This window comes from Peromyscus maniculatus, chromosome 1 (assembly GCF_049852395.1).
Source record: "Peromyscus maniculatus bairdii isolate BWxNUB_F1_BW_parent chromosome 1, HU_Pman_BW_mat_3.1, whole genome shotgun sequence".
NCBI lineage: Eukaryota > Metazoa > Chordata > Mammalia > Rodentia > Cricetidae > Peromyscus > Peromyscus maniculatus.
In genome coordinates this window covers 74974900-74987972 of record NC_134852.1, presented here as the reverse complement: position 1 = coordinate 74987972, position 13073 = coordinate 74974900, and the positions used below count along the sequence as shown (strand labels likewise).

At 54.6% G+C, this 13073-nt stretch overlaps 1 protein-coding gene across 5 annotated transcripts in view; it reads right to left on the bottom strand.

Annotated features, from left to right (window-relative positions):
* Positions 1-382: 382 nt before the first annotated feature.
* Positions 383-13073, bottom strand: part of Otud7a (OTU deubiquitinase 7A) — a 304503-nt gene continuing 291812 nt past the window's right edge. For all 5 annotated transcript variants that reach the window (XM_076544154.1, XM_076544147.1, XM_076544135.1 and 2 more), the window contains 3 exons: positions 4500-4614; positions 4269-4353; positions 383-1944 (listed from right to left, as the gene is read on the bottom strand). In XM_076544154.1, coding sequence (XP_076400269.1) covers positions 517-1944; positions 4269-4353; positions 4500-4614 — 1628 coding nt within the window. In that variant the 3' untranslated portion in view covers positions 383-516. The remainder of the gene's footprint in view (positions 1945-4268; positions 4354-4499; positions 4615-13073) is intronic.

The window sequence follows — 13073 nt, the reverse complement described above, 5'->3', positions numbered from 1 at the left end:
TAAGGGGCCAGCGTCAGCGGGTAGCGAGGTGCCTGCTGGAGGTCTCCAGGGACCCAGGTGGGAAGCAGGTGGGAGCCGCGGAGGAGGCTCCACCTCAGGCCGGGCTGCGTGTTTGCCTCTAAACCCTGCGTGCTACCAAGTGCACGCAAGTGACCGCTACTTGGAAGAGGTCAGTCCCTAGGTTAGGGGGGAAAAAAGCATGTAAAACACTCCCTTCTAAAAACAAAGGGCTGCGATTTTCTTTATTTCTCGTATAGAGGAACAAAAATACTCTTGCAATGGCTATTGAGTTTCCACAGGTACGAGGCAGATGCTAGGCTAGCACACCCACTTCCAACAGTATGACTTGTTTCCTATCCGTCTACTACCTGAGTGGCATCAGTGTAGGTTCAGGCACCATTAGGAACGTTTGACCAAACACGTACACGGCACTGACCGAGGAGGCGCCGGCCCTTCGGCTGACCAGAGCAAGTAAAAAAAGACCCACAGGATGGAAAAAAAGCAGTCCTGGGCGGCTCAGGGCCGCGCAGCGCGCGCCTCGCGCCGCCGTCGCAGCTCCTCGCGGTAGCAGTAGGAGCAGAAGTGCTCGGTCTCGGCGCGCCCGTAGAACGCGCAGTTCTCTCGCTGGCAGCGCCGCTGCGCGGGCCCGGGGCCTCCGCGGCCGCACTCAGCGTTCGAGCGCGCGGCCGGCGCGTCGGCGTCGGCGAACTCCAGCCCGTCGCGGGCCGCGCCGAAGCCGTTGCTGTAGGTCTGCGACTTGTGCTCCGCGGGCCCCGGGGAGTCGGCTCCGCCGGGCGCCAGCGACTCCACCGTGTTGACCGTGCGCAGCGCGGCGCGCGCCGGGCTGTAGCTCTGCGACCACAGCGAGCGGTTCTGCTGCGGGTAGGTGGCGCACGGTCGCAGCGCGCCCACGGCCGGCGCGCAAGCCTCGTCCCGGGCCGCCGCCTGCACGTGGATGACGCTTTGGCGCGCGGGCGCGGGAGGGCTGCGACCTGGGGCCGATCCTCCCGTGCCGCTCCCCGCGCGCCGCGCGCCGCCGCCCGGGCCCGGGGACGCAGCACCGCCCGCCGCCCGCGTCGCCCGCGCGTTCGCGCCAGTTCCCGGGCTCGGCCGCTCCTTGAGCTTGAGCACCAGCTGCGTGGGCGGCGCAGCTGGCGGGCCCGGCGAGGCGCGCTCCGGGCCCGGCGTCCCCTCCGTCTCCGGTCTGCGCCCCGGTCGCTTGGCCGTGGCCGTGGCCGTGGCGGTGGCGGTGGCTGCGGCGGCCGCAGCGTCCCGGCGCCGCTGCTCCTGCTCCGCGCTGAAGCGCTCCTGCGCGCTGGTCAGGTAGTAGCCGATCATCTCCTCGTGGAACTGGTGCCGGTGACTGGTGAGCAGCAGGCCGGCGAAGATGAACTTGCGCTCGCCCTGCATGGCGGCGCGCAGGATGTTGAGGCTCAGCTTCACGTCCGTGCTGTACTTCCAGGCGTCGCCCCTTGGCCCGCTGCCCTTGTCGGCCGGCGACGTTCCCGCCGCCTTGTCCGTGGGCGACGGCGTGGTCTTCTCCGACGGCGAGGTGCTAGCTGACGCCCCCGATTCCTCTTTACTGCCTTTGCGCGACTTGGACTTCTTCTCCTTGCTGCGTTCGGCGCTGTCGCCGTTCTTGCCGTTGGCAGAGTTGGCGCGACCCATCTTACCGTGCACCAGGCCGCCCAGCCCGCCCATGTTTTTCTTCAGCTTGATGCCCAGCGTCTTGCTGAAGCTGCCCAGCTTGTTGGCCACGGAGTCCGCGCGCGTCTTGTCCTTGTCCTTGCGCTGTCTCTCCTTCTCCTTGTCCTTACCGTTCTTGCCGTTATTGCTGTTGGAGTTGCTGCACACAGAGTCGCGGTCCGAGTCCAGCGATTCGGCCAGGGAGTGCACATCCTCCCCTGCCGAGGCAGTTGGAGACTCTGGCTGTGCAAGAGGAGCCTGTGGGGAGGCAAGGCAGGAAAGACAGGTGGTTATAGAAGAGCTGTCCCCGTGCAGGCCTCAGGAACACAAGTGGAGCTGAGACCAGGACACTGGTTTCTTTTTGAGGTCTCTGGGGGGGGGGGGTCTAGAGAGGGATGGAGGTGTGTATGGGATAGGCATCTTGCACAGTGTTGGCAGAATGATCTGGAAGGGGCCTCATGACTTCGGTGCCATCCTTTTAGGGAAGATGCACGAACTTTATCTCGGAATTCCTAGATACCTGGTAGTACAGAACCCGGAGTGGATGAGTGAAGGCAGAGTGCCCGCAACCCAACTGCTGTGGAGTTCCAGAGCCTCAGTGTATTTATAGAGAGACACCAGGTCCCCACTCTGGCCTCCCTCCCTGGCCAGGCTGTTGGCACCACTAGAAACAGGTCCCAGGTCTCTGGGTAATGGTAGAGGCCACCGGGTGAAGCAGCATCTCTCCCACACAGATGTTTCACGTACTCACTCTAAGCACGGGCTAGACACCTTGCCCAAATCCCATTCTTTGTCTGGGACCCATTATCCCTTTTACCCAGCCACGACAAGTTACTTCGGGGCTTCCCTTCTCACGAGTGCACATGTGGAAGGCTAAGCCGAGAAGGATGCTGGGAATGGCTTCCAGCGGGGAGGTGGGGTCCGGTGGGAAGACACCAGTGAAGGAATATCGTGGTGAATAACTTGGATGACACTACGGGGGGGGGGGGTGTCAGCCAGTGAGGAGGGCAAGACCATGGAGAATGTGGCTAGGCCAGTCTCTGGGGACAGGTGGCAAGCCCGAGAAGGCTGTGGGAGAAGGGCATGGTGGATAGGCCGCAGTTTCTCCCAAGAGGGGCCTTGCTGGTGAGGAGGGTCATTGGGAAGGCGGCATCCCTTATGTCAGCATCTGGGTGTGTCAGAAACTCGTGCGCAAGCCTGAACAGGCTTTTCTGGTCTCCAGAGGAGAGGGGAGAAGCTGTTGCTCCTCACTTTATTTTTGTCCCTCCCTCAAGCAGGTTCCAGAGGGATGACCCTCTGCGGCTAGGTCACTGAAGCAATGGCTGGCAGAACTGTACTACCCCCCTCCCCCGAGGCAGAAATCCCTCCTTCCACTTAGGTCTGGAAGGAGTGTGGGCTCGTAGGTTGGTTTGCCAGAGGCCCTAAAGGGTAGAAGGCCCAAGGTTGAAATGGGAAGGGAGCCCAGTAAGTGGAGCATAGCTTTGTACTGGGTAGGGAGGCCACCAAGGCCTGGCCGAGCACCCTGCTCCATAGTAGGCTGCCCTACTATGTGCCCAGCTGGAAGGCTCTGATGGATCTCGGGCTGCGGCCATTGCATACCACGTGGGTGCTAGAGAGAGCATCATCCTGGGGCACAGTGGCATCTTCCAGCATGGGAGAGGCAGGATTTGGACCGCCACTGACTTGAGGACGCGGCGAATCAGAGCCACGTGGGGGCGCCCTACTCGGATGATGCGCAGGTGAAACGGAAGTGAGCACTCAAAGAGGAGTGAGGAAGGCACCATTCAGCCCGGTCTCCTTTCAGTACTTAGAGCCCGCTGGATGCTTAAGTAAACGGATGTCAGGGAGGACCAATTATTTACAAGCAATTTTCACAAATCCCTTTCCCTGGGAGTTCCCTCCAGAGATTATGAAAACATCAGTCACACACTTAAAACGAATCTCTCAGCATCTGCAAGCAGGGGCAGCCCAACAGTTCCCCTCGGGCAGGCGGCCCCCCGCGAGGGACGGGTGGGCGGCTCTTTCTGCCTTCTGCCAGCTCCACCTGCGGCCACCTCCGCCTCGGGGAGGGGAGGGCGTTGCGCGGAGGGCTCGTGCTGTCGGTTCCCCAGCTTTTCTAAGGATCCACACACAGTTATAATTAATTCCGCTCTGCCGCGGCACATCTTGTTCCGATCTCAGCAGAGATAGTTTTGTGTTATGACTTGCCTACGGTTTGTTTGGTGAGTGGGCGTGTTATTCCTCTCCTGCTGTGCAAAATAAGAGGGGGGAAACCTAACTGGGGTGCACACTTGCGAGTACACACACACACACACACACACACACACACTCGCACCAACAGGTCCAGTTTGGACTGGGAACCAGGGTGGCTGGGCGGCGTCCCGGGGCATGAGGAGGTGGAGCCTCTGGGCGGCACTTCTGCGGGTGGCCGCCTATGGACATTCGGGAGGGAGGTGCATCATATCCCGCACCGCGCAGAGCGGCCACCCTACCCTCCACCCACCCCCGGTCACAGAGCGGCTACCCTACTCTCCACCCCACCCCCAGTCACAGGGTTGGGGTCCCGTGCACGGGAAGCTCACCCGGGTCTCGGAGGGGATGCGGATCCACGTCACATTCATGTAGCTGTGTAGAAGGTTCAGCTTGGCTTCTAGGGATAGGATGAGGCTGACAAGAGAACACCGAGTGAAAAAAGCCCCGGAAGAGGAACGAGCTCATTCGTCTGCGCCGGCAATCCTCTCTCTGCCCTCTAGCCCTCCACCCCCACCCCCACCAGGAGCCCCACCACGGCTCTTCCACGGGGCGGGTCTTACTGGGCTAGCCGGGCGTTGTCGTTGTCGTCTTTCCCCCACTCCCAGTCCTTTCCCGGGTCCACCGCAAAGTGCAGGGGCAGCAGCTTGTGCTCCGAATCCGTCAAGGGGATGACGGCTGAAACAGGAGAGAGAGAAAGGCACCGTGGCAGGCAGCTCGCCAGCCTGCCAGGAGGCTGGGAGCCTCAGTAGAGCTCGGAGCTCTGTAAGGGAAACCCAAGGCTAGCTGTCCCGGCGAAGGGACAGAAGGTAGACACAGAACTTCCACACCATAGGTTTCAAAACCGACCACACTAACAGTTTCCCATTATGTAGATGAAGAGCAGGTGGAGGCATCGCCTGGACTGTCTAGCTCTCTTCCTGTTCGAGGGCAGGCCCCCCTCTGCGTGTCAGGATGATAAGAAGCCATGGCTGCTTCTGTTGTTTCCGAGGAAAGACCCAGGCCGGCGAGGTGTACCGGAGGAGGCCGCTTGGCCAGTGGCCTGCTCCGCACCTTGCCCCCATTTCATCCAGGGAAGGGCAGAGTTTGTGCGCTGAGCTCTACAGCAGCAAGACTGGGGGCGGGGTGGGGGCTGCAGAGACCCCGCGCCTGCCCACGGGGAGCTCACCTGCGCAGGACACAGAAGCAGGCTGTCCTACACACAGCATCCGGCTGTTTAAAAGGGGAGTGGAGGAGGGCCTTCTGCGGAGGTGGTGATTAGGTGGGGATCTGGCCTGCTACTGCTCAGGGGAGTCGGTTCCCCACAAAGCATATGGACAGAAGCACACCAGCTTCAGAGATCCGAGGGGCTGAGGGTGGGTAGCTGCAGGTGTACTGAGATCTGAGACGAGTTCCCAGGGGATCCTGGGTACCCAGAAAATGGACTCTGCCTTCTCCTGAGGGTGTCACCAGGAATAATGAACAGGAAGAAGTGGGGAGGTGGTTTCCCAATCCCACCTTCCAAGTGAGTACCAGTCTGCTTAGTGTGACTCCATGTTGACTGCCCCACCCCTCTGGAGTCTCAGCACAGCGGAGAGGCCCAGCCCAGGGCCTTGGGCAGCTGCTTTGTTCCTTTGCTTGCCATAGCCCATGATTCATACCAGCGGTGCCAGGGCAAGAACAAAAACACAAACAAAACAGAAAATCCAGGAGCCAATGCTGTCAAGTTTGAGAAACTAGATATGACTCAATGCTGCCCTCTAGTGTTGCTAAGGAGAGTGTGAGTGCCATCCCCCCCCCCCCCCATCTCTACCTTAAACAAACGCAAGGCAAGGCAGTTTTGCTGATGATTGGCCAGCTCAGGGGTTCTCACTGTGTGTGGCCAGGGATAGAGGGTGCAGGCAGGGTCTGGTGGGGGAGGGGGAGGTGGCATCTCAGCTTCTGCTTTGATGTGGCCTCCTTTCCCAGGGCAGAGCCCCAAAGTGGGCTTCTGGGCTGGCTCAGGAGCAGGTCTCCCTTGGGTGATGCCCATAGATCAGCACACACACACACTGAGGCCTTGGCCTGGCTTCCCACCAGTGTGTGGGGGCAGCAGAGGTCCTCCTTACCAACACTGCTCCCCAGACTCCTAGGGCTCTGCACTCCTGCATGCAGAGGGCCAGCCAACCCAAGGGTCTGAACGAGGATGGAGGACTACATTGTAAATAGGCATCCCGTTGGATCTTGAAATCAAGGAGTTCTGGAAAAGACTTCTCTAGACAGCAATAATCTACCAGAATCAGTTCCTGCGGGCATAATTTGGGCGTTCTGGGTTTAGTTGCCTACCCCTCCACGGGGCAGAGTTGGCTGGAGAAACATCTGGCCGCTGTGGCTACATTTTCCATCCTCTTAGCACTGGGGAGGGGGTGCACATCTGAATACATAGGCTGTGAGCAAAGCAATGTGGTAAGTTCTGGGGACTATGGCCAGCACTAGGGGCTTCTCCCTCTCTGCCCATGTCTCCTGTGAAGACAGTAGAGCTATGAGGCGGCTGGAGCAGGCTCTTGAACCCCAGGAAGAACTGCCTGCTAATCAGAAGCCCCGTTACAGGGCTTGTTCGGAGCCCACCCTGTATGTGGTAAGCCGCTGTGGTTCTGTTTTGTTTCTGATCAATCGCCTGAACGAGGACACCCCACCATTCTTACTTTCCTGTTACAGGGTACCTGGGAATCTTACCCTCAGCAGATGGGCTGCTCTGGTTCCCCAGCCTGTCCACTCTGAGAAGACGATTGGAACACACCTCAAGATGCTAGGGCTGGCTACCTAGAGAGAGCCTGACTGCCTGTCAACCCGGATTTCGAGGTCCTGAGGGGCTGGGGACATGCGGCCCAGCCTGTTTGAGGGCTGAGGGAAGGAACATCCAGGGACACCCCCAAAGCAGGGCCGTCCTCCCCAGGAGCATCAATTGCACTTCATTCCTGCCATGTGTACATGGACAATTCTTATTGCACATCTGCTTTACCCAGGAAGACGCATGGCGGTGTGGCAGGGCACCCCCTGGTGGCAGATGTCGAGAATAGCAAAAGCTTTCAAAGTAGGCCCAAGAAGATTTACTCTTTGGTTTGTTTTGGAAAGACCTCTCTCTTACTTTTAGCCTATAAATCTATTGACGGTATTTCCAACTAGCCAATGAAGACTTGGGATGTTCATTTTATGAAACACAATGGGTACTTCTGTTTGAGATGTTTGCTGTTATAAGGATAAAGCTGCAAATTCACAGCTTGTCTTTAGCCCACCCCTGAAATGACGTCACAGCCGATATCAGTGACTCAGATTTTAAGGAAAGAAAGACGCCTCTAAGGAAAGGTGGAGACAACTAGGAGGGGTTGGCTCAGGCCCTAGTAGGAGAATTCAGCTGAAAGGGTTACACTCATCATGGAAGAAGACCACAAGCCAGGGACGTCATGCAGACCCTTCCTCCAGGGAAGAGAAGAAACCCAACAAGCTCGACAGGTGTTCACAGAAGAGGTGGGGCGGGGCTGGAGGAGTGGCTTGGTTGGTAAACTCACTGCCACGCAAACCTGGGGTTCAGTACCCAGCACCTATGTAAAGGCTGGGTGCAGAAATACGTGTCCGGGGAGACAGAGACAGGAGGACATCCCTGGGGCTTGCTGGACAGCAACTGAGCCAAGTCAACAAGCTCCAGGTTCAGCAATAGACCATGTCTCAAAAAACAAGGTGCAGAGTGATTGAGGAAGACACGATATTGACCTTGGTTGTTTATACGCCTGAGTACATAGGTGCACCCTGGCCCTCCCTCTACAGATGGTAGACATAAATTCCCTGAAAGCGTTCTCTGCTCTCCTCTCCACTAAGCAGCAGGAGTGCAAGCTGCAGAGTTCAGGCCCACAAAGTCGGGGTACGCCGAGGACAGTGTCCTCTAGTACTGTACTTAAACAGGTGTCTTATTCAAGTACCACGTCTCTGTTCCCTCTGTCCCCCAGGAGGGGGTGACCTCCCTCGTGTGTTCTGACAGACTCCAACATGCATACTAAAGACAAACAGGATGTGCCTGTTTCCAGGACTGAAGTGATTTCCCCAGACTTAGGAAAATGACTGACTTCCATGGGAAAAAAACCTGCAAGGAAGGGGAGAAGTCACGAACCCTCGCATGTGCTGACAAGGCACCAGGTTGAACAAACAGGATTCTAAGTCGGGTGTGCAGGCAAGGAGCTGTTTGCTTTGTTTGACAAGCCTTTATGTCTCCTGCATGTGGTGGGGCTGTTTTACTGGATACAGAATTTGAGACTGCCAGCTTTTTGTTCAGTCTTTAAAGACACCACTCTGTTATCTTTTGCCATACCTGTTTTGTGAAAGCCATGATACTAGAGATGATGATAAAGGGGCTAATTCTCTGAAAAGACACAGCACCACTACATGTACGCATGCTTCTCACATTACTTCACAGCATTAAAGCAAGTGCAGCCCGCTCTCCTTTATCGGTATCCCAAGACCCCCCAGTGGGTGCCTGAAACCACAGGAGGTACCAACGTACACAACGGAGGTGTTGCAAGTATTGGACATTGAGTGTAAGATAACTGATGTTATAGACTGAGAGGAAAGATGGACACCACACAGGATTTGGTGTCTGATTTTAGAGGAGAGAAGAAATTGTTTCAAAGGGAAAATCTAGAAATAAAACAATGGTAACAACAGACAAAACCAAACCAAACCCACACCACACTACAACAGAGATGAGGGACAGCTTCAAGTACAGAATCTGAAGCTCAGGACCATCAGTCGGAATCAGCCACGCTGTAGTACCAAGTGGAAAAGGCTGGGTAGGAGGCACAACACCCAAGAGCTGCAGGTCAGCAACAGCCAGCGGAAGGTCTGCGACAGTGTCTCTCCAGAGGAGAGGGAGGGAGAGGAAATAGTCAACACACACACACACACACACACACACACACACGCACACGCACACGCACACGCACACGCACACGCACGCCAAACAGACAGACAGAACCACCACAGGTCAGGGAAGCCATGAGAGCATCACTAGGGAGATGCTAATAAGCAAACACCCCTCCCCACAGCATACAGAGCTACCGAAAGCCAAGGCAAAGAAGGAAGACAAGTTAGATACAGAGAAAGGAAGGTAAGAGGTGGAGCACACGGTTCAGGGTAACAGATAAGGCAGAAGATAACAGGTGGCAGCTTTAAAGGGGTGAAAGAAGAAACCTGCCAGTTCTGCCTCGAGCAGAGAGCTCTGACACATAAAGTAGTTCAAAGGCTTTCTCCAGCCCAAATGAGCCGGTTCACTGCCTGCTGGTCTGCACTGGAGAGGGTCAAAATCTCGGAAGGAGGAGGACGGTGACACCAGCAGTGACCTGACTTTACCTAGAGTGATGGAAATGAAATAAGTGAAGGGGAAGATAAAATTCCCTCTTCTCCCCTTTTTAGAATTTCTGAGATAACCAGATCTCAGCAGCCAAGAGAGCAGTGCCCGTACCTTGTCCACAGCGAGGGGAACTAAGGCGGGCATCGAGTGTGAGGCTCTCCTTAACGATTCTATCTGTAAACCCCAGGTCAACGGCTAAACCAAGCACTAGTAGGTAAATTACCTGGACAAATAGAGTCTCTAAGTACCACAGTTAATCCAAGATAAGATGACAAATGAAAACCAAAAGGACAGAAGGAACAAGGAGAAAAGATTTAGCAAAGATGGTGGGTTTTCACTGATCCACACCGTTCGTATAGTTAAGTGCAAACAGTCAACACTGTCAAAAGATAAAACTGTTAGATTGGGGGGGCTGGAGAGATGGCTCAGAGGTTAAGAGCACCGAATGCTCTCCCAGAGGTCCTGAGTTCAATTCCCAGCAACCACATGGTGGCTCACAACCATCTGTAATGAGATCTGGCACCTCTTCTGTATACATAATAAATAAATAAATCTTTAAAAAAAAAAAAAAACTGTTAGATTGGGATTAAAGCTAAGCAAGTCTCAAGCCTGCACTACCTACAACAATTAAGTTATGAATCTGAGGACATAAGTAGTTTAAAAGACACTCTCCAATACAAAGAGCTAGGGGGAGACACCTAATATCAGATATCAAACAAGGATGAGTTAAAAAAATGGTTACAAAGAAGGGGACCATTTACATAATGATAAAGGGACCAGTTCTCCAAACAGACAGACATATGCAAGCTCCTAACTAAACTGCTTCCAAGTGCACACAGCAAATGCACTAGCCACCTCACCCATATCTCATGGCCCCAGTGGATGCCCTAACAATGGTTCTCACCCTCTTGCATACTGTATTTTTTCCTAGATGAACAACCAATGATGGAGTTTAATTTATAAATGTATCACAGTAAGAAATCCACAGCAGTAACTAATGAAATAGAACAGTATAAAATATACTGAAATCAAAGCAATGTGAATGTGGTCTCTGTCGATTTCTGGAATTTTCCATTTAGTATTTTCAGACTATAGCTGAAGGAGGGTGCTGGGACCAGGAGAAAGTGAGCAAGGGATGGGGGAGCATTCGACCACGCTAACAAACATGAAAGGAGACAGGACACGCCTGGTTTTACTGTCACCCAGCCACCCTTGTCTCGGTAGCTGGCAGAGTGTCTGCCCATCTGTTGGTTGGTGCCATACCCTACGCACCACAGGCCCAGAAGCCCAACATACAGCCCGGAGGACGCCAGCAGCTGTCACCTACATGGAGTGAACTGGCTGTGGGCTTAGAAATGTAGGAAAACAGGAGTATGCCCAGCTACCAGCCTCCCCTTCAAGTCCTGCCCATCCTCTCCTGAGTAAGCTAGCTGGCACAGGCACCTGGATCCCCTCCCCAGGCTTCCTGAAAGGTCCATGCTGTGGCTCTCTGAGGACCCTGCTTGCCACTTTGCATGTGTCTGGTGGGTAGACCAGTTAGCCAGCACATTCACTGAGGCCTGCACTGAGCGTGTGCATGTGCAGGTACAAGGGGCACCACCTGCTTTTCCCTCAGCCACGAGCTTAGGACTGTCACCCGCTTCACCTGAGGAACTCCGGCAACACAGGTCTTTTCATTCCTGTATGGTTTCCAGTGACACTAGCTTGAGCTGTTGTGACAGAACTCCGTAGACTAGGTGGCCTGTTAGCAACTGGAATGTTTTCCCTCTCAGTCCTGGGGGCTAGAAATCCAAGGTCAAGATGTAGGCAGACTGTCTCTCAAGGGCTTGCTCCTGGTATGCAACCCAGCACGCAGCCCTGTCGCCATTAAGTTCGTCCATAGCCCCTGGCTTTCTTTTAATCTTTTGCGGTTTGTTGGCCAAGCGTCAGGTGTGCCAAATGTGACAGCCTGGGCTGTAAACTAAACGTCCAGGCGTCTTCACCCGGCTCCTCCTCCTCTTCCTCTCTCAGGTGTTGGTGGAGTGTGGGGAGGTAAGGAAGCCACGAGGAAAAGAGCAGATGACGTTCTTAATGACTGGGCACAGCCATGTCAAGGACCAATGCCTCAGACCCATGGGAAATCAACAAAACCATCCTTAGGTCAGGCTTGGAATGGCAACGCCCTCCTCTGGTCCAGGTACTGATTTTTACAAATGATTGGTCAGTGTGTGCAAGTACAAATGTTTATGAGGAACTGAGCAGTGTGTACAAAAGCAAGCAACCGCAGCCCCCACCACCCCATGCTTACAGCTGAGACTGCTGTCCTACAGACCCGCCTATGGAGACTCGCCAACTCCCCGATCCATGCTGTACATAACGATCGCGCGGAGGTTCCAGTTATAGTGTAGTTGGTATGGCTTCATCAAAGCGCACACAGCCAACCTGGTCCCAGCTTTTCTGTGTATGCGTCTGTCATTTCCTAAGCGTCTGTCGTCTCCTTGCCGCCCCAATCAGGTTAAAATGCCAAGCCTTGCAGGGCGTGGTGGTGGTGGTGGTGTGCCTCAAAGACTGCACTGCTCTGTGTGCGTGTTCTGGGATCCAAAGAGGAGCAGCAGGGAGAGTGGGATCCTGAGGCCCAGCAGCCCAGCTCCTCCGCCCAAGGCTCTCCATGGCAACTGGGAAGCTAAGGATGCTGCCGCAAGGAAGGGACACTAAGTGCAGGGACAGCAGTGGCAATGTGCTTCAGGTTCCTCCTGGCTTCTGAAGCCTCTTTCCATCACAGACCCTTGTCCCCCAAAAGTGCTCTTATGTATTTGCTGCGTTACTATGCCCACACAGGCCAGGCTGATTGCTAGATGATAAAGAAAGGAATCTGAGTGAGAATCACTTTGGTTTATAACAAGAACAAAATCATATTATAAAATTTCATTTAAACCAATATTTAACAATTCTCATATGTGAGGACAAATAGCTACTAGGAAAAATTGGTTTCATCAATTGGTAACCACTCCTGTAGGACAAGGTACAGCTTGTTGTTGAAGGTACTGGAAGTCATGTGATCAGGGCTGGAGGTGCAGCTCAGTGGTAGAACACTAGGCCTTGGGTTTGGGTCCCACTGTCATAAAAACACCCTAATTTATTTGGCCCGGGGAATACTGATACACATTAATGTTTGTTTTTACTATGGGTTACACATCAGATGAGCTGACAAGCTGCTGATGTACTTAGTGGCTCCCCCAGATCTCTGGATGCCTCATTTTTATAAATGTGTGTTGTGTCTAAGAGACAAAGGTGTAGTTGCTCTTGGTGAAATTCTTCTCTGATTGTGTTGACTTTTTGTTGCAATAAACAAATTGTAAACCTGATGGTCTGCAGGCCTCCTCCCAGGGTCTGAAGTTGCCCCTTGCTGACCTGAGCTTCCCCTATCTCTGACCTGACCCCCCTGGAAGGGCACCAGAACACTCTAGGGTCTCTTGACTTCAGTGTACCCCAGCTGTTTGTATTCAAGTGAAGTTATGTCTGACAGTCACCTCACATACTGTCCCACAGTAGCCTTGGGGGGCAATGCAGTCCTGGCTCCCCCTCTCCAACACTGAAGGCTCCTGCACCCCCAGGTCAGTGCTGTGTGAGTTCATGCAAGTGCTGCCCGGAGACCCCACTCCCTATGACCTCTCTCCAGTGCTTGCACACTACGCAATCACTGGATAGCTGCCGCCTTGGTAGGCCAACTCTCCCCTTTCAGAAGGCACAGCATCCACCCTACCCATCTGTCACTACATTGCTTTGTGATTGTGGTCAT